Source organism: Orycteropus afer, unplaced genomic scaffold (genome assembly GCF_000298275.1).
Source record: "Orycteropus afer afer isolate SDZICR_OR568_19922 unplaced genomic scaffold, OryAfe1.0 scaffold00007, whole genome shotgun sequence".
Classification (NCBI taxonomy): domain Eukaryota; kingdom Metazoa; phylum Chordata; class Mammalia; order Tubulidentata; family Orycteropodidae; genus Orycteropus; species Orycteropus afer.
The window spans coordinates 6,460,702-6,484,754 of NW_006921594.1; the positions used below are offsets into that span (position 1 = coordinate 6,460,702).

Consider the following 24,053-nt stretch of genomic DNA (forward strand, 5'->3'; position numbering starts at 1 on the left):
CAAACAGGAGTGCATAAATATGAGGGGCACAGGGAGAGGGTTATAGGGTAGGGAGGGGAGGAGACTGGGTTAGGGTTAGACATGATGAATAGGGAATGAAACTATATGTACACATTACAGTGAATGTAAAACAAGCTCTTAAAATAAAAACAGATAGATAGATAGGACATATGGAGATCTCCACGTGACACCAAGTCCAAAGATGTTGAAAAGAGACAAGAGCTTTCCTCTAAAACTATGAGCTGACGGAGAGAGAAAGCCTGCCCTTAGAACTGATGCCCTAAATTTGGACTTCTAGCCTCCTAAACTATGAGCCTAAGGCACTTGACTGCTAACCAGAAGACTGGCAGTTCAAACCCACCAGCCACTCCTAGGAAGGAAGGTTGGGCAATCTACTTCCTTAGTGATGCCGCCTCAGAAACCCAAGGAGGGGTCGTTAAGAGTCGAGTCTGACTCGACGGCACATAACAACAACAACAACAAACTATGTGAGAATAAGTTTGTTTGTTTAAGCCATGCACTTGTGGTAGTTCTGTTATAGCAGCACTAGCTAACTAAGACACTTGGTTCTTCATATGTCAGTGATTTTGCATTGTATCCTAGATCTCATGAATATTACGTTGTGAGACTCTGGGGTCTGTTAAAATCTTCTGAAGAATTTTGACACTTTTTGTTTACCTGACAGTGAATTCAGTTAAGGTCAAACTGGATTTATGTATCTGTCTAGGTAAAGGGTAAGATCATGTGTTCTTGAGGACAGATCATGTGTTCTTCTTTTTAGTCTTCTCAATTCTTTGAACAGTGCCTATCAATGTGAGATGTAGTGTCACTAATGAATGGACTCATTCATTCCATTTTAATACCTGGGGAGCAGATTTTCTCTTTTAATATTGCTAATTCCTTGATCACTTAGGAAGCCCCAATATCTCTTCACACAGATGTGCTGATAGTTTTAATTAATAAACTAGGGTTGTTTGAGTTGATTGCGTTACCTGAGGCTTTAAATGTTCATTTGTATTTATGAGTAGTTAGTGGCTACTTTTTGAGAGAAATAGTGAACTACTTTTTGTATCTATGGGAAGAATTTAATAGAGTTATTTTATTTTTAAGTCTACCACACACACTAAAAAAGGAACACAGAGAAGTGAGGCCAAGCTATTGCATTGTGGGTAACATAGATTTTGATTTTCTAAAACCTAAAACAAAGGTCAAATCTGTCGCTTCTATTTCAGAAATGGAGAAATCTTTGTTTAATTGGTTTACTTAACTTGTGGTTTTTATATGTTTCCCAAAGTCATAAAAAATAAGTCCCTTTCCCACGTAATATTTTACTTTTCTGCCTTATATCTTCATTTTATGCATCCTTGGAGAAGGCAAAATTGATGAAGAACTGTTCCATCTTTATGGGTTTCCGATTATATGACTTAACCCTTAGCAGCCTTTTATGACAGTGCCCTCCATTGCTAATTCAACTCTACTCTTCTCCAATATTTCTTTTTGCATATTAAGGTCCTCACTGTAGATTTTTCAAAAGAATAATGAGATGGCCCATATTTAATTATGTAGTGATGGCTTTTGTTCAAAACTGTAAACACTTTTTTAAAAGATTGTCTGTTGGAAATTGTGGATATGATTTATTCTTCCCTTTGTAACAAACACATAATAATATCTTCTAAAGATAACAGAATAATAAATAGACTACATATTACACATAAAACATTTACAGTTTATTAATTTGTTCAAAATTGGCTCCCTTAGTGTGTTGTGTTGTTCACACCTGAAAGCTGTGTATGTATTATGTAATAAAAATTTTCTAAATCTACAAGAAGGTCTGGTAGCACAGTAGTTAAAATACTTGGCTGCTGACCAACAAGTTTGCAGTTCAATCCACCCAGCCACTATGTGGAGAAAGATGAGGCAGTCTACTTCCATAGGAAACCCTATGGGGCAGTTCTACTCTGTTGTATAGGGTCACTATGAATTGGAATCAACTCAGTGACAGTGGGTTTAGTTTTGGGTTCTTCTTCTCCACTCACCATTTACCCCAGATACACATCATCAGGTTCTGAACCAAGTTCTAAACCAGGTGTAATTTGTCTTCACTCCTTCCACATGTAACCAACCATTCAGTCATGTGTCAACTTCTTCCGCCAATAGCCTGCCAATGGCTCCTTGTTTCCCTAGACTTTCTCAGGGGTGTGTCCCCTGCACCTGACCCACCAGCCATCCTTTGAACCTTCCCAGGGCAAGCTTGATGTGGAAAGCACTCTGGGGACTGATACCCTTCTTTACCATTAAGGCACTCTCCCTGGGCAGCTGCAGGCTTCAGTTGTGCCAAGGGCTTTCTTCAGCCCTCCTCATTCTTTTAGCTATGAAATGATCAGCTAGTCTCTAGAATATTTTCTGAGTGCTCGGGTGTGGTCAAAAAATGCAAAAGCAACTGAGAAACAAAGACAGTAACTCCTGTGCTGAGTCATTAAGACATTAAGAGACAGCAACTCACAGCAACAACAAGAAGCTATTCTGCAGTCGGGGGTGGGGGATGGTTTGTAGCAGCAGGCTTTGAGGTCCTAGATGTGAATCAGCGTGGAATGTGAGGGGAACCATCCTTTGTTCAGATGGCAGTAGCAAACCAGGGCTGTGGAGGAAGGAACAAAAGTACATGTGAGATTTTCTAAGATTCTTGATGTTTACTATAAGGATATGTAAGGAACTAAAGATCAGGACACCATTCTATGAGGTCTCAGAGAATACATATCAGATCTAGTGATCAGGCTGTTGTATTTTTTCCCCCTCAGAAACAGTCTTCTAAGGAACCACCCATGGTGGTGATTCAGTTCTGTTTCCGCATCCACCAATCAACTGACTCCCTTTAATAAATTTTTTCTGTGTGCATCTCACGTTCAGTCCCATAACAGAAAGACTAGCCATGCAACGATCACATTCCTGGTGGCAGCTTTCTTGTGTTGGCTGCCTTTAGGTCAGCGTGGCATCTTGCTTTATACATCAGAAGCTGATGATGGGATCAAGGAGGCTAGAGGCTTGGCAACTTCTGAGACTAATTACAGGAGCAATGATAGATTTCCTTTCTTACCTATTCTACGTGGATGGAAAATGTAAGAGTGGAGAAGTTAGTAGGGACCTTTAGGAAGCCTAGATTTTTTCTGCTAGCTACTGAGAGTCATTGCCTGGTTTTAATCAAGTGAGCAACATGAACATTTGCATTTAAGGAATATCATATTGGTAACAGTTCACAAACTGAATGGAAGGTGATATGAGACTGCTGATAGGATGATAGAAGTGGATTGCCCAACCTTCCTTCTGAGGAGTGGCTGGTGGGTTTGAACTGCCACCCATCTGGTTAGCAGTCTAATGCCTTAGGCACTATACCACCAGCGCTCCTGTAGTTACCCTTAAGGAAAATAAAGAAAATTAGTTAGCCTTATGAATCTTACTGATACTACATTGAATCCACAACTGCCATCAAATTGATTCCAACTCATACTGACCCTATAGGACAGAGTAAGAACTGCCCCATTGGATTTCCAAGGCTGTCAATATTTATGGACACAGACCACTACATCTTTTTCCCATGGACCAGTTGGTTGATTCGAACCACGGACATTTAAATTGGCAGCTGGGCACTTTAACTACTGCACCACTGGGGTTCCTATTGTGTTAAAAGCTATCATGTCTTTTAATAGACTTATGGGGGCAGTAAAGAAATGGATTAAAACTTAAGGATTTGTCTTTTTTTTTTTTTTTTTTTTTTCAGTTAAGTGAATGAATTGGCTATTATAGTATTAGAGGGAAAATTATAGCCCTTCATCAATCACAGTAAATTCTGGTTCCTCTCCTTGATCTATTTGTGCATATTTATTATTCAGAAAAGGAAAAAAACTTGAAAGTATTCCATTAAACTCACTACGTATATGTCAACTCTACTTAAGTCCACAGGTTACCATTTCCACTTGTGTTTACAGAAAATCACCCCTGTACTTGTTTCCACAAGAAATCCAGCTAAGTCAAACATGGGACAATTTCAGCACCTTAATGAGACTTGTGGGTCCAAGCAGAGGAATCATGTCACACGACCCACCACAGTTCATTCTCTTTCTCTCTCTCTTATCTTCTCTCTCTCTCTCTCTCTCATTTTTTCTCTCTCTCAATCTCAATCCCAATCTTTCTCAATCTCTTTCTCTCTCTTAATCTCTCTCTCTCACACACACACACAAACACACACACATACACACATACACACTAACAAACTCATCCATTTTTAATTTTTCTTGCCTGAACTCAGCTCTTCTCTGGCTTCTTTTCCTTTCCCAAATTCTTCCTGCACTTTGCCCTACCCCTAGTCCTCAGTTTAGCATTTCTCAGCCCTTTATTATCCAGAAGAATTTAGCTCCCATTTTTCATTTCCTAACCTAGCCCTTTTGAAGGTGTACATAGTACCACCCCAAGGACCTTACCAATGAACTTTTGTAGCAAACAAAGGCATGTCTGCCTTGCATCTTTAAACCAGCTACAAGAAAATATCCTTAAACATCTTCATTATCCCAGTAGAATACAGCCATTGTTGTGAAAAAGAGAAATAGAAAATACAGGCAAGCAAAAACATAAATAGAAGTCTCTGACAATCCTATCCTTCATGGAAAGTCATCATGCATTAACTGCTGCTGTATACATTCAGGACATTTTTTTTCTATATAATGAAATTCAGAAAATGGCATCTCCAATTCGTCTGGAACTGATGGCATAGTGCCTCAGGCATTTGACTGCTAAGCAGAAGATTGCTGGTTCAATTCCACCAGCCACTCTGTGGAAGGAGGACTGGACAGTCTACTTCCGTAAAGATTTACTGCGTCAGAAACCCAAAGGGGTCGTTATGAGTCAGGATTGATTTGATGGCAGTGAGTTTTGAGCCCCATTGGAGGAGAGGTTGTTTGGGATCCTATCTCGGTGATCTGCCTTTCCACTTGATTTTCAGAAGCTGCATATACTCTCCTGTTATATGACGAACTGCTGGAATGGTCTGATCGGCCCCTCAGAGAGTTTCTGACATACCCGATGCAAACAGAGTGGCAGCGCAAGGAGCACCTGCACCTCACCATCATCCAGAACTTTGACAGAGGCAAAGTAAGTGGCCCTGCCCGACCTGTGGTCACTCTCCCTTTATTTCTAGTTCATTGATGCCCACCTCCTTGGCCAAGGATCCTCAAATTTCTCTGTGGATTAGCATCACCCAGGAGCTTATTAAAATGCAGATTCTTGGGATTTACCGCTCGGCTTTCTAATTTAGAATGTTTGGCATGGTGCTGGGGAATATATGATTTTAATGAGTACTCTAGGAGATTCCAGGGTTTTTGAACCTTGGACCACACTTGGAGGAACACTGATGTAGAAATTTTGACCATAAAGTTTTTTATTCTCTGAAAACCCATCATTACCTCCCAGTCCCCCAAATTAGCATGTGTTCTGCCCTATTCCACTTTTCTTTTTTTTTTTCTAATAAAAAGTAAGTTTTTTTTTAAAAAAAAAAAACCTTACTTTCTTTAATGAATTTTGCGAAGTCCCATTATATGCTTAGAGATGGCATAGGGTACTGAAAACTCTCACTGGCCTTAAAAGGCAATTGAGTTCACTTTCTCGTTCCACCCCTCTCTCTGCTAGGGCTTTTAGTACTCCTTGTGACTGTAACTACAGTTGTTTACTTGATTTGAAGACTTGGATACTTGGGTGATACGTGTCTTAGATTAAATATATCCTCCAACTTATCAAAGTTAAACAGAAAATTAAAATACAACCAGTAGCTGTCATTCTTTTATAAAACATAATTAGGTACACTTGAAAATTTGATACTAGGAAATTGCTTCTGTCCTATTCTCCTTTATTTATCTAACTGTGCTGACATATCATTATGTTAATAGTGAAAGAAAAGCCTTTGTTCTCTTCTGCTGTAAAACTGTTATAAAATCTCTGGTTGCGTGTATTGGCCCATTCCTAGGAGTTTGTCCTCCATGAGGGGTTAGGAAACAACAGCTTGTGGGCCATATCTGGCTCACCACCTGATTTTGTACAGCCCATAAGCTAAGAGTCATTTTATGTTTTTAAGTGGTTGAAAGAAATCAAAAGAAGAAGAATTATTTCATGATGTGAAAATTGTATGAAATTCACATTTCACAGTCCTTGGATAAGGTTCTGTTGGAACATAGCCACTCACTCTCACTCCTATCTGTGCTTTTGCCCTACAACAGCAGAGTTGAGTAGTTGTGATAAAGAGTATATGGCTTGTAAAACCAAAAGTATTTACCATGTAGCCCTTGCAGAACAGTTCTGTACTAGATCAAAGAATCTTTGCATTTCTGCCAAAAGTAACCAGCTGGGTTATACACTCACAATTTGTAAGAGCCATTTAGCCAAGTAAGGAATCTGGGGTGCCATTTCTAGAGAGTGAGGCCTTTAGAGGTCAACAGTAAGCCCCCCCTCAGCACTGAGGGTCTGTGAATATTCATCTCCTTGGCCATTGTGGAACTGTTGTTGTTATTTCATGAAGATGATTCTGAAATGACACCGACATAATATTGTTTTGGCACTATGTGGTAATGACTGTTGTTACAGATTACCATTTCCAACTCTCTGAAGATTTTTAATACTTTACATGTTGTTTTCATGCTTAATATTGGCCTGATATGATTAAAGTTATGCTATGGATAAAGGAGTCCAGCTAGATGATCTGAAAGCAGTCTCATCCTAACTCTGGGCGGAGCTAAATGTTGTGCAGTTGTTACATTTCTATCATTCATTCATCTGCAGTGTTGGGAGAATGGCATTATCTTGTGCCGGAAGATTGCCGAGCAGTACGAGAGCTATTATGACTACAGAAACCTGAGCAAGATGAGGGTAATGTACTTAGATGCATCCTAATCAGTCTGTGGCATCCCTCTTTGGATTAGCTTTCCTGTGGGGTTCTATGAAATTAACTCTGATCATATCGATGTGTTTTGTAGAAACCTTTTTTTTTTTTTTAAGATAAGTGTTCCCTCTGAAGTATACTCTGCTATTTATACAGAGAAATTGCAAATTGATCTATGTGATGCTTTTGATTAATATGCAGAAAGTAAGCCCTTGATCTAGTCTAAAACATCACATCTGAAATACAGAATCAAATCCAGGATTGATACTATATTGTAGAACATCTGCCCATTGTTTGAAGAGCTTTCTACTTGTACACATATCTCTGTAACAATATATCATCCATAATCCCTTAACCTGCAGAGCAAATTAGTAGAAATGGCTAGCTGGCTCATTTTAGAATAATTTGGGACCGAATTCTATAGGTATTGACTTCCTGTAGTTTCAGAAATAGGGTTTTATTTGCTAAACCTAAACCAAGTTCTTGGTACCCGTGAGGTCAAGAAGTTTAATATTCTGTGTCCTTGAACCAGATATTCTATACCTTCTTTGCATTCAGGTTCAAACAGGTCCTGTTGCCCTCCAAATCTTATTCTGTAGAATCAGGAATATTTGTGCTATCTTGTAATATATAAGGTCCTAATAAGTGCATGAGCTATTCAGGGTTTCTAAAATAGGATCATCAGCTTTTATATATTTAAAAAAAAAAATTATAAAGTTGCCTTTTCATTTTGAGGTATCAATTTAAGAAATGATAACCTTAAGCTTTAACAGCTCATACAGTCCATTACACCCCAAGTAGACCGTTCAATGGGCAGGAGTCAGCCCTGTACGTTTAGTGTAATATTTCATGTCAGCAGCTCACCGTTACTTCTCCTAACATGAAAAACCAGAGAGAAACCTTGTTTTGACTTCGATCCATCATGCTGGCTCTGGCAGGCACTGCAGTTTACATAAAAATGTTGGTGTGCTTTTCTTGGCATCCTGTCCCTGCAACAGAAGTGAGGTTACAATGTTTATCCACTAGAGCCCTTGGGTGCCGTAGTCACTAAGAATTTTATAAACCCAGAGTATTACACTTCATGCCAACTGCTCTTTAGGGTGCTGTTAACAGGGGGTGGGGAGAGGGTGGGGGTCTTCAAGTACAATATTAGCCTTTTTCTGGAAGCCCTGGGGATGATAATACCATGAATGAGAAACCATAGCTTATATGCCTCATAGTCTCAACATTGTCAAAGATGTGCTTCACAGCTTTGTGCGCAGACAGCACTTTGCACCATGGGCCTCCCTCGTTTGGTGTGTCACTTTATCCCTGTCCAACCTGAGCATGGGTGCACCTTCCAAATTCCTGAATTGAATTACATTGATAGATGAGTACATATGGCACTGGAAGTTTCCAGAAAGGTATTGCTTCTAATAGTTCATGTTACTTTCTATTTAATCATGAAGAAAATGTTTCTTAGGTAAAGTCTGTGTGCATAGCAATCATTTTCTTTAATGATCCAGATGCTGTTATGTCTATTCCAACTCTTGGCAACCCCCTGTGTGACAGAGCAGACCTGTGCTCCACAGGGTTTTCAGTGGCTGATTTTTCACAAGTAGATTGCCAGGCCTTTTTTCCAAGGTGTCTCTGGGTGGACTCAAACCTTCAACCTTTCCAGTGGCAAATAGTTAGCTTAGCTAGTTGCACCAGCCAGGGATTCCTTTCTCATGATAACGTGTAATAATTCACTTGATTCCCTTAAAGCAGGGGTCAGCGAACTACAGCCTGTGGGGCCAGCAGAGCTGAGTAGTTGTGACTAAAATATTTGCTGTCTGGCCATTTACCAGGAGTCCTGGTGGTAGAGTGGTTAAGCACTCGGTTGCTAACCAAAAGGTCAGTGGGTTGAACTCATCAGCTACTTTGCATGAGACAGATGTGGCAATCTGCTTCCATAAAGATTATGGTCTTAGAGGCATATGAAGCGAACATTTACAGTAGGTAGATACACTCCTTGGAGAGAACAATCATGGGAGAATAGAAGGGCTGTGTATGCACAGGGAGACAGCTCAGGGGGCAGGAGTCCATGGGAGGGAAGGACACAGAGAAGACGTAACTATGGGGAGGAAGTGGGAGGGGAGCTGATGCATTGTGGTAAATTGTAGTCAATGTCATGAGACAGTGTATGTCAGCAGCTGTATGGAGATAGAATTTGCTCTGTAAACTTGCACCCAAATCACAATTAAAAGTAAAATTATGGTCTTGGAAACCCTATGGGGCAGTTCTAGGCTTTCCTATAGAGTTGCTGTGAGTCAGAAACGACCTGATGACAACAGGTTTTCTGAACAAGTTTGCCGATTCCATCCTTAAAGCTTAAAAGAAAGTCAGACCTTCTTTTCTGCAAACTGAATTAAAATGAACTTCTCTTTTATGTAGAAGAAATATTCTCATCTATAAAAGAATAGAGCTACAAGGTGAAATAAAATATTTGGAACTTCTGTGCTTTGTAGATGATGGAAGCCTCTTTGTATGATAAAATTATGGACCAGCAACGGCTTGAACCAGAGTTCTTCAGAGTTGGATTTTATGGGAAGAAATTCCCGTTTTTCTTAAGAGTAAGTACTGTACTATTTAATTTGCTTTTTTATATCTAATATAATTATACCAATCAAGAAAAAAATTAATGTTAATGATATCATATCCTCCTAAGACATGTAGTAACACCAAGACAATTTTTTTATCCTTTTAGTTTGTAAATGCCATACTAATCTAGAATATCTTGTTTTGAATAATTTCCCAAGATATAAAACTATCTATCCCCTTTTTAGTATGCTATAGGATATTTACATGCATTTTTTGGTAATTTTGTTTCTTTTGTGTGTTTTCACTATTCTATTTAGCCTTTGATTTCCAAAAGATGTTAGAATTAGAGAAAAATGTGGAAACCCCAACTCCAGAATTATCTGAAGAGCAGTGTTTGGCCTATTTGATTACTTTGTGAAAAGATAAATATTACCCATGAATAAACCCATTTATTTGCTATTATAAACTATTTCTGCAAAGGAAAATTTTCTGAATGTTCTAAGAGACCTGTTGCTGCCAGTTGCCATTGAGTTGATTCTGCCTCATGGCAATGCCATGCATGTCAGAGTTAAGGTTTGTCCACAGTGTTCTCAGAAGCATATTGCAGGCCTGTCTTCCACGGAGCCTCTGGGTGGTTCGAACTGCCCACCTGTAGGCCAGTAATTGAAGGCTTAACCATTTGTGCCACTCAGGGAGCCATCTAAGGTACGTACTAGATACTAAGACATTGGACTCCATTCTCCCTATTTTTCACATTGGTGCTAAGTAATATTTTATATGCTTGATTATTTAGCACCTTAACATCCACCACTCCTTGGAAGGAAGATGGGGCAATCTACTTCCGTAGTGATACTGCCTTGGAAACCCAAGGAGGGGGCGCTATGAGTCGGTACGACTCGACTGCAAACAACAACAATAACATCTTCTTTATCTAAAAACATTGGTTGAGAGAGGAAATGTACCTCCTCCAGCAACTAAGGAGAAGTGTTTGGGATAATTTGTAAAATTGAGGCAACTTATTATAACTTTGGGAGCTCTGATAGCATAGTGCCTAAGGCACTTGACTGCTAACCAGAAGGCTGGTGGGTCAAACCCACCAGCCACTCCTCAGAAGGAAGGTTGGGCAATTACTTCTATAGTGATACCGTCTTGGAAACCCAAGGAGGGGTCACTATGAATTGGGTCCAACTCGACAGCACATAACAACAAAAACAACATTATAACTTTAAATCTCATTATACAATTGTTTTGGTATTTATGTTGCTCAAAGTTTTGATTTGACTATGTCAATACATATGAGTAGACACGTAGGATGCGAGTATTTGAGAAGGAAGGGAGAAAGATTTGACTTCAAGAATCAGATTTGTTTAATAAACATTAACTTATTTGTCTTTTAGAATGAAGGCTATAAATAATATGTAAATATGTATCCTGAAGTATTATTGTATTAATAGTAATTATATAGACTGTGTTACATATAAGGAGCTTTGGTGGTACAGTGGCTGCTAACCAAAAATGTCAGTGATCTGAACCCACCAACTGCTCCACAGGAGAAAGATGAGGCAATCTGCTACCATAAAGATTTACAGCCTTGGAAACCCTATGGAGCAGTTCCACTCTGTCCTTTTAGGATCACTATGTATTGGAATAGACTCAGTGGTAGTGGGTATTATTTGTTTTTTTTGATGTTACATACACATTAGTTGTTACACATGAACAAATAATCAAATGATAGGTTGATATTTTCCTTAATTGATTGAAATGGCCGAATATTAAGGAGCTCTGGTGGTGTAGTGGGAAGGAAGGTTGGGCAATCCTACTTCCGTAGTGATACTGCCTCGGAAACCCAAGGAGGGGTCGCTATGAGTCGGGGGCTGACTTGACGGCACATAACAACAACAACAACAACCAAAAGATCAGTGGTTTGAACCCACCAGCTGCTCCACAGAACTAAGATGGTGCAATCTGCTTCTGTAAAGATTTATAGCCTTGGAAACCCAACGAGGGTCACTGTGAGTCGGAATCAACTCACTGGCTGCAAGTTTGGTTGTTTTTTTTCTGTTTTGACATAATGTTTAAATCTCTTTGTGGCTCTAAAAGAGAGTCCTCCCACCGTTGTGCACGGCCACAGAATTGACTCAGAACAGTTGTTGGATTTAAAGATTATGTTTTGGAAGTGGGAATGCTGCCTCTCTGAGAAATGCAGGCAACCCAGTGTGACTTTGCTTCCGTAGCACCTATCCTCTGTAGAGCATAAAATCACACAAAGTAAAAGATTAGTTTTTTCCCCACATTGTACCCAAGGCTGTGAATGAGCCATCATGCACGGTAAATAAAGCACTTAACCTACTGCCATCGGGTCGATTCTGATTCACAGCAGCCCCCATTGAGTTTCCAGGGCTATAAAGCTTTATGGAAGTAGATTGCCTCATCTTCCTACCATGGAGCAGCTGATAGGTTTGCACCTCCGACCGTCTGGTTAGCAATCAAATACCTTACACACTATGCCACCAGCCTAAAAACCAAACTCAGTTCTGTGGAGGCATTTCCAGGGCTTCCAAGGTAGTATCTTGGAAGTAGATCACCCAACCTTCCTTCTAAGGAGTGCCTGGTGGGTTTGAACCACCACCCTTCTAGTTAGCAGTCATATGCTTTAGGCACTACACCACCAGATCTCCCTAGGGTTCCTTTAAAGGTGAAGTGCTTAGAGATCACAATAAGTGAACTTTTAGGTTTAAGAAAATGTTACCACATATGTAACATTATATATCATATAATTATGTATTAGAAAATATTAATATTGGTAAATTCACCTTAATACTAAATTAATCATACAATATATTTTTTAATATTTTTTATGGAAGAAGAGAACCATGAAGGCAAAAGTACTAGGGTGTAATTCAGCCCTGAGAAAATTCTAGCTCATCTAGGAAGTGCACTCTGAGATACCATAGATAGCTACCTAAAAAAAAAAAACCAAACTCACTGCCATGAAGTCAATTATGACTCATAGCAACCCCTCCTTGGGTTTCCGAGGCAGTATCATTGTGGAAGTAGATTGCCCAACCTGCCTCGCGAGGAGTGGCTGGTGGGTTTGAACTGCCAGCCTTCTGGTAGCAGTCAAGTGCCTTAGGCACTATGCCCCAGAGCTCCTAGATGGCTACCTAGTAAGTGCAATTATTGATGATTAAAGTGTAAAAGTTAAAAAAAGATCAGAAGTAGTTTAGGAGTGAAATTTTAAAGGGAGTTTAGCAAATTAGAAAACTCTATCAGCAGTTTTTTAAAAAACAGAATAAAGTTTTTATTTACTAGAATAAAGTTTGTTAAAAAAAAGTAATTAGCATAAATCAATCTATCATTGTTGCTGTTGTGTCATTAGGCTTTTTAAAGCAGCTTTTCTGAATATAAATGGATTTTCCTTCCAAATGAAAGAGAAGGGTCACCCTCTGTTGGATTCTACAGGGCACTGCACTTTTGAGAATAATGAGGCTAGACTTGTTTTTAGGAAATCAGATTCCAATCTGCTCTCACATTCAAAAACAAAAAACAACATAAAAACTACCTTTCATTATTTGATCAGTTTCAAGATCATTTTAAAGATAAAATTAATTAATACATTATATAATTGTATGATCTAAATAATTTTTTTTCCCTGCATGAAAATTGGGTTTTTAAAGAGTACTGAAAATATGACCCAGCATTTCCACTCCTATGAAAATTGAAAACATATGTTCACACAAAACCTATGTATAAATATTTATCGTGGCCAGAAAGTGGAACCAACCCAAATGTCTGTCAGCAGATGAGTGGGTAAACAAAATGTGGATATCCATACAATGGCAATAAAAAGGAATGAAATACTGATACACACTATGACATGGCTCAACCTTAAAAAATTATGTTAAGTGAAGGAAACTAGTCACAAAAGGCCAAAAATTATATAAATCTCATTTATATGAAATATCCAGAATAGGCAAACCTATAAAGACAGAAAGATGAGTGGTTTCTCAGGATTGGGAGGAAGGGACAGAGAGGGAGTGATGCTAATGAACATAGGGTTTCTTCTTGAGAAGAATGTTCTTAACGAAAATGTTCTGAAAGTAGACAGTGATGATTGTTGTGCAACTATAAATATATTAAAACCACTGGACTATACACTGTCAAAGGATGAATTTTATGGTATGTGAATTATGTCTCAATTGCAATATTATTATTATTATTTTTAATATTGATGGAGGAAATGCCTAATGACTTTTTATTTCCGGGAAATCCAAATATGAGACCCAAAAGTTATTTTACTTCAAAATGACTTTAACACTAGTGAATGTGTGTATTAGAGTAATTTTCCTGGTTTTATAAACTGTTGTATCATAAAACCGTTGTTTAAAATTGTTTTCGTCATTAGGGCATTCAGGTGCTGATTCTGGGACTCCTGTCACATACATCAGCCAAATTTTTTATCTTTTGAGAGAATTTATCTAATGCAAAAGTTATTGAACAATATAATATCACATGCAAGTAAAAGTTTGCTGAATATTATTCAGAGACAGTTGTAGCAGTGCATGGACGGGGAGCTGCCAGAAATTTAAGCCAGATTCAGAAGAGGACATGGAAAGAGGAATTTCATTGTGAATGTCAGATAGATCTTGGCTGAAAGCAGAGAATACCAGAAAGATGTTTGCTGTGTTTTATTAACTATAAAAAGGCATTAGACTGGGTAGATCATAACAAACTATGGATAACATTGCAAAGAATGGGAATTCCAGATCACTTAATTGTGCTCATGTAGAACCTGTGCATAGAACAAGAGGCAGTTGTTTGAACAGAACAAGGGGATACTGTGAGGTTTAAAATCAAGAAAGGTATGTGCCAGGGTTGTATCCTTCCACCATACTTATTCACTCTGTGTGCTGAGCAAATAGTCCAAGAAGATGGACTACCTGAGGAAGAATGTGGCATGAAGATTGGAGAAAAACACATTAATAATCTGTGATGTGCAGATGACATAACTTTGTTTACTGAAAGGGAAGAGGTCCTGAAGCACTTATTTATAAAGATTAAAAACTACAGCCTTCAGTATGGATTATACCTCACATAAAGAAACAAAAATCTTCACAGCTGGGCCAGTAAGCAACATCATGATACACAGCGGATATGTTGAAGTTCTCAAAGATTTCATTTTACTTGGATCTACAATCAATGGCCCTGGAAGCAGCGGTCACAAAATCAAAGGACATCCTTCACTGGGCAAATCTGCAAGTGTTCAAAAGTAAAAATGTCACTTAGACGATCAAGGTACACGTGACCCAAGGCATGGTATTTTCAGTTAACTCATATGCATGCAAAAGCTGGATAATGGATAAGAAGACTGGAAAAGAATTGATGCCTTGAATTGTGGTGTTGGCAAAGAGTACTGAATATACCAGGGACTACCATAAAAATAAACAACCCTGTCTTGGAAGAAGTAAAGCCAGAATACTCCTTAGAAGCAACGAAGTTAGACTTCATCTGATATATTTTGGACGTTATCAGGAGGGACTCAAGAAGGACATCATGCTTGGAAGTAAAAGGTTAATGAAAAAGAGGAAGATCTTCACCAATATGTATGGATTGACAAAATGGCTGCAACGATGGGCTCACGCACAGCAGCGGTTGTGAGGATAATGCAGGACTGGGCAGTGTTTCTCTCTGTTGTCCATAGGGCCACTGTGAGCCAGAATCACCTTGATGACATCTAGTAACAACAGTAAGAGTGCAGCTCATGAAAATAAAAAAAAAGAGTGAAGCACATGGTTTTTGCCTTACATTTTTAATAATGGGTAAATTTATCAGACTGTTCCTGCATAACTTTTTTCTTATGGTGTATTAATATGTGGTCAGTTACTGCCAGTGTCAAAATTTTTGGCTTCTCTACATCATTAATTTACCCAATTATATAACCAGGATTTTTTTTTTTGGTTTTGTCTCCAGAATAAGGAGTTTGTGTGCCGAGGGCATGACTACGAGAGGCTGGAGGCCTTCCAACAGAGGATGCTGACCGAGTTTCCCCATGCCATCGCCATGCAGCATGCCAACCAGCCCGATGAAACTATCTTCCAGGCAGAAGCTCAATGTATCCTATCCCCCTGCAGGAAGGCTGCCTTCCAGCTAGATGGCACAGACCATGAGCTGCAGAGTATTTTTACTGTAGTTTGTTCCAGCCACTGGTGCCTTTTTAATAGCCATGTTCATATTTTCCCTCTCTCTCATCATCTTAATTTTAGTTTGGCTCCTTCTCAACAGAATTTAATTATTCTGGGTTTTTTTTTAATCAAAATGTCAGTTGAAAAGAAATCCCTTAAATATTCTGTTAAAGAATTTTTTCCTTTTAATTAAAATTATTCTGTATCTCACCTTTCCTTTTAAAGCTCTTTTTAATGATTCTTAGTGATTTCTCCATCATCCCCTGTAGTAACTACTTCAGTTCAAGGAAGTAATAGCACTGCATTTACTGGTGCACATCATTCCTATCGTCCCTGCCCTTGTCTCCAGAGGTATTTTATGGTGGAATAAAGAAGAGAAGTGGTCTGCCAGTATCTTTTGAGGACTCTTAGCCATGGCATCCTGAACAGCTTTTAATAATTGCTATATAAGAACCACACCCATTGTCTAAAATGAACAACTCATCTGAAATTACACAAAGGTCAGGAATAAAGGAAAGTCACCCCAGCACTACTTTCCAAATCCTTCTGTCTCTCCCTGGAAAATGATGGTCTTAAAGAAGGCCTGAAATTCCCACTAATAATTATAGATGCCACTGCAATGCAGAAACCAAAATGCAAGAGAAGCGGGAAATTACATAAGGAATAATATTTTGCTGTCCTCTTTGATGAGAAGGAGGTGAATATACAAGTAAATATGACATAGTTTTCCTGTAATTTGTTAAAATATTTTAATTCAAAGTAAATATTTAGCTTATTAATAGAAAATTTGAGAGAGTAGTTGTTGCAAATATTTGAAGGCAGGGAATGTGGAGGATCACACAGGTAAATGAAAAGTTGTCAGTGTTCTAGTTTCTGTCTGTTGTTGTTGTTGTTGTTTGCCATCGAGTTGGCCCCGACTCATAGCGACCCCTCCTTGGGTTTCCGAGGCAGTATCACTATGGAAGTAGGAATGCCCAACCGTCCTTCTGAGGAGTGGCTGGTGGGTTTGAACCGCGAGCCTTCTGGTTAGCAGTCAAGTGCCTTAGCCACTATGCTACCAGAGCTCCTCTGTCTTTGGTAGTTGGTGCCTAAATATATCTGTGTGTGTGTATATATGTTAATTACTCAGGGTTATAATTAGTCCAATTCTGAGTATCTAAGATCCAAGTCATTCCCATCCACCCCCACAAAAATATAAGTGATATGTAAACTTATGGGTCATACAGATTTCGACCTGATACTTTGTCAAATCACCTACCTAGAAATAGTTCAAGGCTTATAGTTTAAGAAATGATTTTCTATCAACAGAGTTCTTGGCAACTTCTTGGCAGTTTTTTAAAACGACTTTGACCCAAATGGAAACACCAGAGTGTTGCTCGTCCATTTGTCTCTGCCAGAGCTCATCTCAAGGCAGACTTCTGGGGTGTTTTCCAAGTCAGTTTTCCTCCTTAACTCTTAATCCTAGACCTGCAGATCTATGCTGTGACTCCCATCCCAGAGAGCCAAGAAGTCCTGCAGAGAGAGGGCGTTCCTGACAACATCAAAAGTTTCTATAAAGTGAATCATATCTGGAAATTCCGCTACGACAGACCATTTCACAAAGGGACTAAAGATAAGGAGAATGAATTCAAGGTACAAGAGTTCTTATTAATACTGTTTCCAGAGATAGATTATGAATTCCTCGGGGGCAAAACCACTAGTAAATAGTTTCTCAGAATAGCAAAATTTGGTTGAACCAGAAGGAACTATAGAAATAAATCATTTAGTCTCATGGTTCTCAAAAACTCTGCAGTGTGTCAGAATGACACGGAGTGTTTTCTAGGCCCTTGTTCAGGAGTTCTGACTCAGTGGGTCTGAGCAGAAGCCTAGAAATCAGCTTTTTTGTGACAATTCTAATTCCAGTGGTCTTCAGACCATTCTTTGAGAGCTCATGATCACACCCAATCCTCTCATTCATGTTGAACCAATTGTAGAAACCTAACAGTGTGAATTCTCAGATATCATGCAGTACAGTGAATAAGGAATACTTAATGAACAGGCAGACAGATGATTCCTGAAACAGGGAACAGTTGGATGGACTGCTGGTGTGGTGGGAAAGTTCATGCTATCTTCCACTGCTGCTTCTTGTTAGAATGGTATATAATTAGGACTTTTGAGAGGACCTAGGAAAAAGCAAACCTTGGATTCCTTGTCACATGTTGAGTTCGCGGTTCTCAGTAGTTACAATATGCTTTACTAACTCAGAGCTCTATCAGCCAGACAAGGTAAGATTTCTCATTCTGGGGGAAAGAGGCAATATTGTACAGCAGATAATTATAATCTGCCCTTTACTTTACAATATTGACATCGTGAAATCCGATAGATTCCCAGTCAGCCAGTATTTACCCCCTAAACTAAGAATACAAAGCAAGCTTATTATTGGGGGTTAACTGGCTTAGCTACCTGTATCACAGATATTCTCTTCTTAAAACAGGAAATATTTCCCTAATCCTATCAGCAGTGATTGTATAATGTTACTGCCCCTTGTCAGCTCTGCATAAGTGTCAGTTCCCACCACTCCCAGGAGTACATCCAGCCATTATTCACAGCAAAGTAATCGAAAGGGAAGTTGTGATCATTTTGCAAAGTTATGATGCGGCTGAGTAAAGAGCCATCTCTTGGGCAGGGAGGTAGGATGTGTTAAGTATCCAGCGAAAGAGATCATTGGAAAATACCATGGGGATGTTACAGAAAAGGTCCATGATCATTTTCTCCTCCTTTCTGGAGACGTATATTTTTCTTTTTGCCCTCCAAAACCAATTAAAGACCTAGTTAGCTCATGTACAGTTTTCTTTGCAAATGCTTCCACTGCATATTAAGTCAAAGATTCATTGGAGTCAATTAACTTAGTCAAAGTTCCATTCTGATTACTAGCAGAGCCTGTACGAGAACCCCTATCTTTTGACTCCTCCATTGCTGTTTCTACTGCATTTCCTTTATTTATCCATGGAATAGCAATCAACCTTAAAAAAAAACAATATAAAGTAAGTCTGGCCCCTTATTCCTGTGCCTTCAGCCCTTGGAATCAGGCTCCCAACAGCCTCTCCAGAAGCCTCATCTCCTCCGCAACCCACTCCCCCACCCTGCCTCTAGCCCCAGCAACACCAGGCTTCTCTCTTCATCCCTTGCTGTGCCCTTTCACAAGCCTCTCCAAGTGTGTTCCCACTGCTTCCAGCAGCCTGCGCGCTTCCCCCGCTCTCTCCTCCTGCAAACTCCTACTCACTCTTCAAAAACTGAGCTCACGTGTCACCTCCTAGAGAAGTGTGTCCTCCTCCCACAGGATGCCATGCAGGCCTGCTTCTGCCCGCTGGTCCGCAGCACCTGGATCACTCCTGTCTGTATCTGATGCCCTCTGCCACCACCCGAGCACCACAGGCTCCTCTCACGGGGCTCTGCCCTGTTCATTGGGGTTCATCTTGGCAGGCACACAGAAGTCCTTGCAGTTTTTGTTGTTGATGAACAAATGGCCCTATTTCAGAAATCCTGGAAAGTGGGTTATCCTTTATTTAATAAGTAAGTAAAAATGAGTCATAGATACAGAAACGTGGTTGACAGAAGAGAAACTTACCATCAACAGTATCTCTTACTAAAGCAGCTGTGCTTTCACGTGTGCTGGGGCTGGGGATACCTATGTCATCAGCAGGAGCCTTGCTGTAGAATGCAGATAGTGTGGACACTCACAGGTCAGATGGGCACGAGGGAACAGATCATTGAGTATGGCAGTAGAGGAGGAGCCAGCAGATCTAGTGTCTAGTGCTGGCTTCACCAGTAATTAGACTGTAACTTTGAGCAGGTCACATTACCTCTCTGGTGCCGTGTGTCTTCATCTTTAAAATGATGAAGATCTTTTGTCAAGACAAAGGTTGAGCTATGTGATTTCTGAAGTCCTTCCCTCTTTTAAGACCTTGTTATTTTAATCTTGTGGTGACTACTGATGCTATTACCCCTTCAGGTTGAAATGCCTAGACCTTTAGGAGTGAAAAGTATTTCAAGTAGAATTTAAGATTTTAGAGAAATAAAGAAAATAATGCACTTTCCTCACAGATATTCTCTTCTTAAACCAGAAAATATTTTCCTAATCCTATCAGCAGCCTAATTTTAGGCATCCTGCCTGGAGAAAATTTATCCTACAGAGGAAAAAAAAAAAGTTACAGGAGATACACAGTGCAATTATAAGCATAAGCTTGAGCAATGTGTGATGGCTTCATGCAAAGGAATTGCTAAAGTGCTAGAAGGAATACTAATGAAAAGTTCAGTGAAATGAGCAAAACCTGATAAAATGGAATGGCAAACATAAGTCATAGCTCAGAATGAAGGGAAACTCAAGGACTTAATTTGTTTTGTATTTTGTAGAGTCTCTGGGTGGAGAGAACGTCCTTATACTTGGTACAGAGTTTACCTGGGATTTCCCGCTGGTTTGAAGTGGAAAAGCGTGAAGTGGTAAGGATCAGAGCTTATTCCCATGTACTTTCTCCTCACAGTTGCACACCTGGAGTTGTGCTGTATATTAATTGCCTCTGCTCTTGACTTGAAGTCCCTGGACGCACTCAGTGAGCTAATGAATGTTTGATATTGACCACTATTATCAAGCCTGTGAAGGTGAACATCATGACTGTCCTCATCCAGCCAGCCACAGGAACTCCTTGAAAATAGCTGTTATTACAGAATGTAAAGAATGGGGCCATTGAGTTAGGACTGGGATTCCAGCTCCTGTAATTACTGTAGCTGTGTGACCTTCAGTGCTTACTATGTGTCAGGCCTATGCTAAGAAGATGACCTACATCGTCTTGTTTAATCATATCAAAGCTGTGAGGTATGTGTTCTTGTCTGTATTTCCATAATTTTTAAATAAGAAGTTAGAACTCTTCACCAGGGGTCATATAGCAAGACCTTGAAAAAGGAGAGACACCCAGTTTCTTCTGGCTCCAAAGTCAGTATGCTAATCGGTGTTAAAACAGAAATCATATAAATGGGAGCTCTGGTTGTACAGTGCCTGAGGCATTTGACTGCTAACCAGAGGGCTGGAAGTTCAAACCCACCAGCCACTCCTCAGAAGGAATATTGGGCAATCTACTTCCGTAGAGATACCACCTCAGAAACCAAAGGAGGGGTCGCTATGAATCACAAATGACTCGACGACAGTGAGTTTGGTTTGGTACAAATATTAATTGATTGGAAGTTTATTTAATACATGGTTTGCAAATTGGGCAACAGTTGTGACTAGAGAATCAGAGGTTCCAGAGATGAAAGAACTTCCAAAAATCCTTACACTCATATTATGGACATTGCCATGGAAGAGGGCCAGAATCACATATATATACTGGTACCCCTCACTTTCTGAAAGTTTGGGGTACACCACTTTGCTTTTATGAAATACCTACATTAGTACTCGTTTTCACTAACCTAAGGAAATACAAAGAGGATTTTCCCTTTTACCAAAATAGGTGAAAAGCTCCATGAGCATTTAGCATTTGTTTTGCAGTGAGCAGTTAAAGAAGCAGTGCATACCCCAAATAGCAGGAATGGTGTCCCAAACTCATTTCCCACAAAGTATACTCAGCATCTCAGCACCAAACATATAATGTCTGTCACTCACAGTGTGTGTGAGTGTAATTTTAGATTTTATGTGTTAGTTGGTATGATTTAGTAGCTTGTTTTTTGGGTCTGGGAATGCTCAAAAAATTTTCTCATAAAGATTAATGTTGTTCCCTTGCTTTACGCCATTTCAACTTATGAAAGGTTTCTTAGGAACGCTCTTGTTTTGGATAGATAGATAGATAACAGTTCAGCCTAAAACACAGCTTCTAGTCCAACCCTGGAGTTTCTGTTTCTTGAAACTGATTGAAATCTTCAAAAGAGTCCAAGGCCCAAGGCAACACTGTCTTTACTAATTAGCAACACTAGTTTGCTCACAGTTCAAAAGATCCCCTTCAGGGCAATGGCCTGACTGGGTCACCCCAACTCTTGGGCTCCATGGATTCCAGGAGAATTAAAAACTGTTTCTCATCAGTATGTTAAGCCTCGGTCTCCTCATAGACAACAGGAGGATAGCTCAGTTTAAAAGGAGGCCCGGTGTCAATGCGTAAGTGCTCCACCAGCCACCCTGTGGGAGAAAAGACATAGCAATCTGCTCCCATAAAGATGACAGCCGAGGAAGCCCCATCAGGCAGCTCTACTCTTTCCTCTAGGGTGGTGACAAGTAGGAATTGACTTGAGGGCATATAGCGACAGCAGGGTTGTTTGGAGTGTTAAGATATGCATGTGAAGTTCCAGCACAGCATCTGACATACAATCTGTCAGTGCCATTACAGTTAGGCCGCCATTACAGTTAGGCCTAGTAGGGATGGTGGGGTATTAGTCTCAATGAGCAGCTTTGGACAAAGTATCAGCTAGAGATCAATGGGTGTCATTATAGAATCTGGCAGCCAGAGCACCCAGAAACCCTTTTGGTTATAAAACCTGCCCCGAGGGCCAGTCTCCAGTTTGGGGAGCAGGAAGAGCAGTGGCTAAGGGCATCCACACTTAGAGGAGACCCCACTCTGCTGAGTGCACTGCTCTTGAGCTGATGGCACCTTGGTGGCAGCCACAGCCCTGCAATCCTGTGGCATCCTTTCTCCCTCCCTGGTACATCTGTTATGTCTGAGGACAGCACTTTGATTCGGTCTGATAGAAAATACGCCAATAGTGAAAGTATAATTTAGGTCTTCCTTATGGACATAAATGAGCCCTTTGTGTCAGTGAGTAAACAAGAGCAGGGCATGCCCACATTGTTTCAGAAATGACATGGCCTACCTGAAATCTCTAAGCACCGAGACCTCTCTCAGCATATTGTTTTCATTTTGCAATGCCAAAAAATGAATGCAGTTCCCTAAGCAAACTGAATGCAGTTTAGCAGATAGTATCAGTGCAGTTCTATTCCTGAGTCAAGGGTCCTCCCAAACCAGTTGCTTACATGGTACATCCTGGTGCTAAACATAGTGCTCAGAAGGTCTTATTATGCTTCCTGCTGAATGGCAGGGACCCATCCTCAGAAGTGTTCTTAGTCATCCATGCTGCATTAATGATTCAGAGAGCTTTTGCAGCTACTTGCTACCCAGAGCATTAAATCCTCTGAGGTCTCACTGGTGGTCCTAGCTCCTGAAAAATTATACACACACACACATCCTACACACAACATAAAGAATAGCATGCTGATAGAGATAATAGGGGCATTACTAAACAAAGCCTTTCCAACATCAGTGCATCAGTGGCCTACTTGATTAGACTACGCAGTCTGGGTTTCACCAAACAGAACACATCAAACTGGGCTATTTTGTTCCCTGAACACAGCCCACTTTTAGCAGTCTCTATGTCTTTCTCTTGTCTCTACTGCCTGGAACCACTTTCTGTTAAAGTTACTGGCTTACTGATTGAATCCCTAATGTATAAGATTGTTCTGGTTGCCTAGTGCCACTCTGACAGAAATATACCACAAGCCTTAACAAACAGGAGTTTATTCTCTTGCAGTTCAGGAGGCTAGAAGTCCAAGTTCAAAGTGCGAGGCTCTAGGGGCTGTGTGAAAGCCCTTCGATCTTGGGCTTCAGCTCTGCCTCTTGCTCCCAGTTCACTGAAGCTAGAGGCATCTCTTCACAGCAGTCGCTGGCTGCTGAGGCTAACAAGCCCAAGTTCAACAAACAAAATGGTATAGTCCCGATGTTACCAAACCACATGGCAGGCCCTTAACTCAAGTCCATTGTAAGTCCCAAGGTCGGCAGAGCAAGACAGGTTGCTGAACAATGACACAGCTACATGCAGGGTCTAAGCATGCCATAAGCTAGAGACTAGTCCCAAGTGTCTCCTTATATACAGGAAGCAGACCACATCCCAAAGGCAGCCACTCAGCTGCTTGTGGTAGACCCCACCATGGAGTTGACTGCCAGTTTCATCATGGGGAATAACAACCACCAGCTGCCCAGCCACTCAACCAGGCCCAGCCAAGTTGACATACAAATTTAACTACCACTAAGGTCCTCAGAAAAGAGGCACAGAGTAGGTACTCAGTAAACATATGCCAAATTGAACTGAATTGAAATCCTTACCTGCAATGTCCAAATCTAAAAGAGTCTGAAAACCAAAAGATGTTTTTATAAAGTTGACTCTGAAGTTCATTTGGTAGCAAACCTAACCTGAACTGATGTAAGACCATTATGCCCTTGTGAGCCCCTCCAGCCCCCTGCCTGGAGCATCCAGCACCCCCAGACCTGCCCATGGGGGCTGTAGGCTGCCCCCTTCCTGCCAGACTAGAGAAGCTGGGGGTAATCCCAGCAGGGGGAGAGTAATCCCTTTACCCCAGTTGCCAACCAGCACCCCCC

At 40.3% G+C, this 24,053-nt stretch overlaps 1 protein-coding gene across 1 annotated transcript in view; it reads left to right on the top strand.

Moving 5' to 3' along the window:
• The window catches only part of DOCK4 (dedicator of cytokinesis 4), a 353,512-nt gene that overhangs the window by 305,380 nt on the left and 24,079 nt on the right, over positions 1-24,053 (top strand). Inside the window, exons 38-43 of the mRNA XM_007945030.1 lie at positions 4,994-5,142; positions 6,820-6,906; positions 9,409-9,513; positions 15,452-15,593; positions 17,129-17,295; positions 20,056-20,142. Coding sequence (XP_007943221.1) covers positions 4,994-5,142; positions 6,820-6,906; positions 9,409-9,513; positions 15,452-15,593; positions 17,129-17,295; positions 20,056-20,142 — 737 coding nt within the window. The remainder of the gene's footprint in view (positions 1-4,993; positions 5,143-6,819; positions 6,907-9,408; positions 9,514-15,451; positions 15,594-17,128; positions 17,296-20,055; positions 20,143-24,053) is intronic.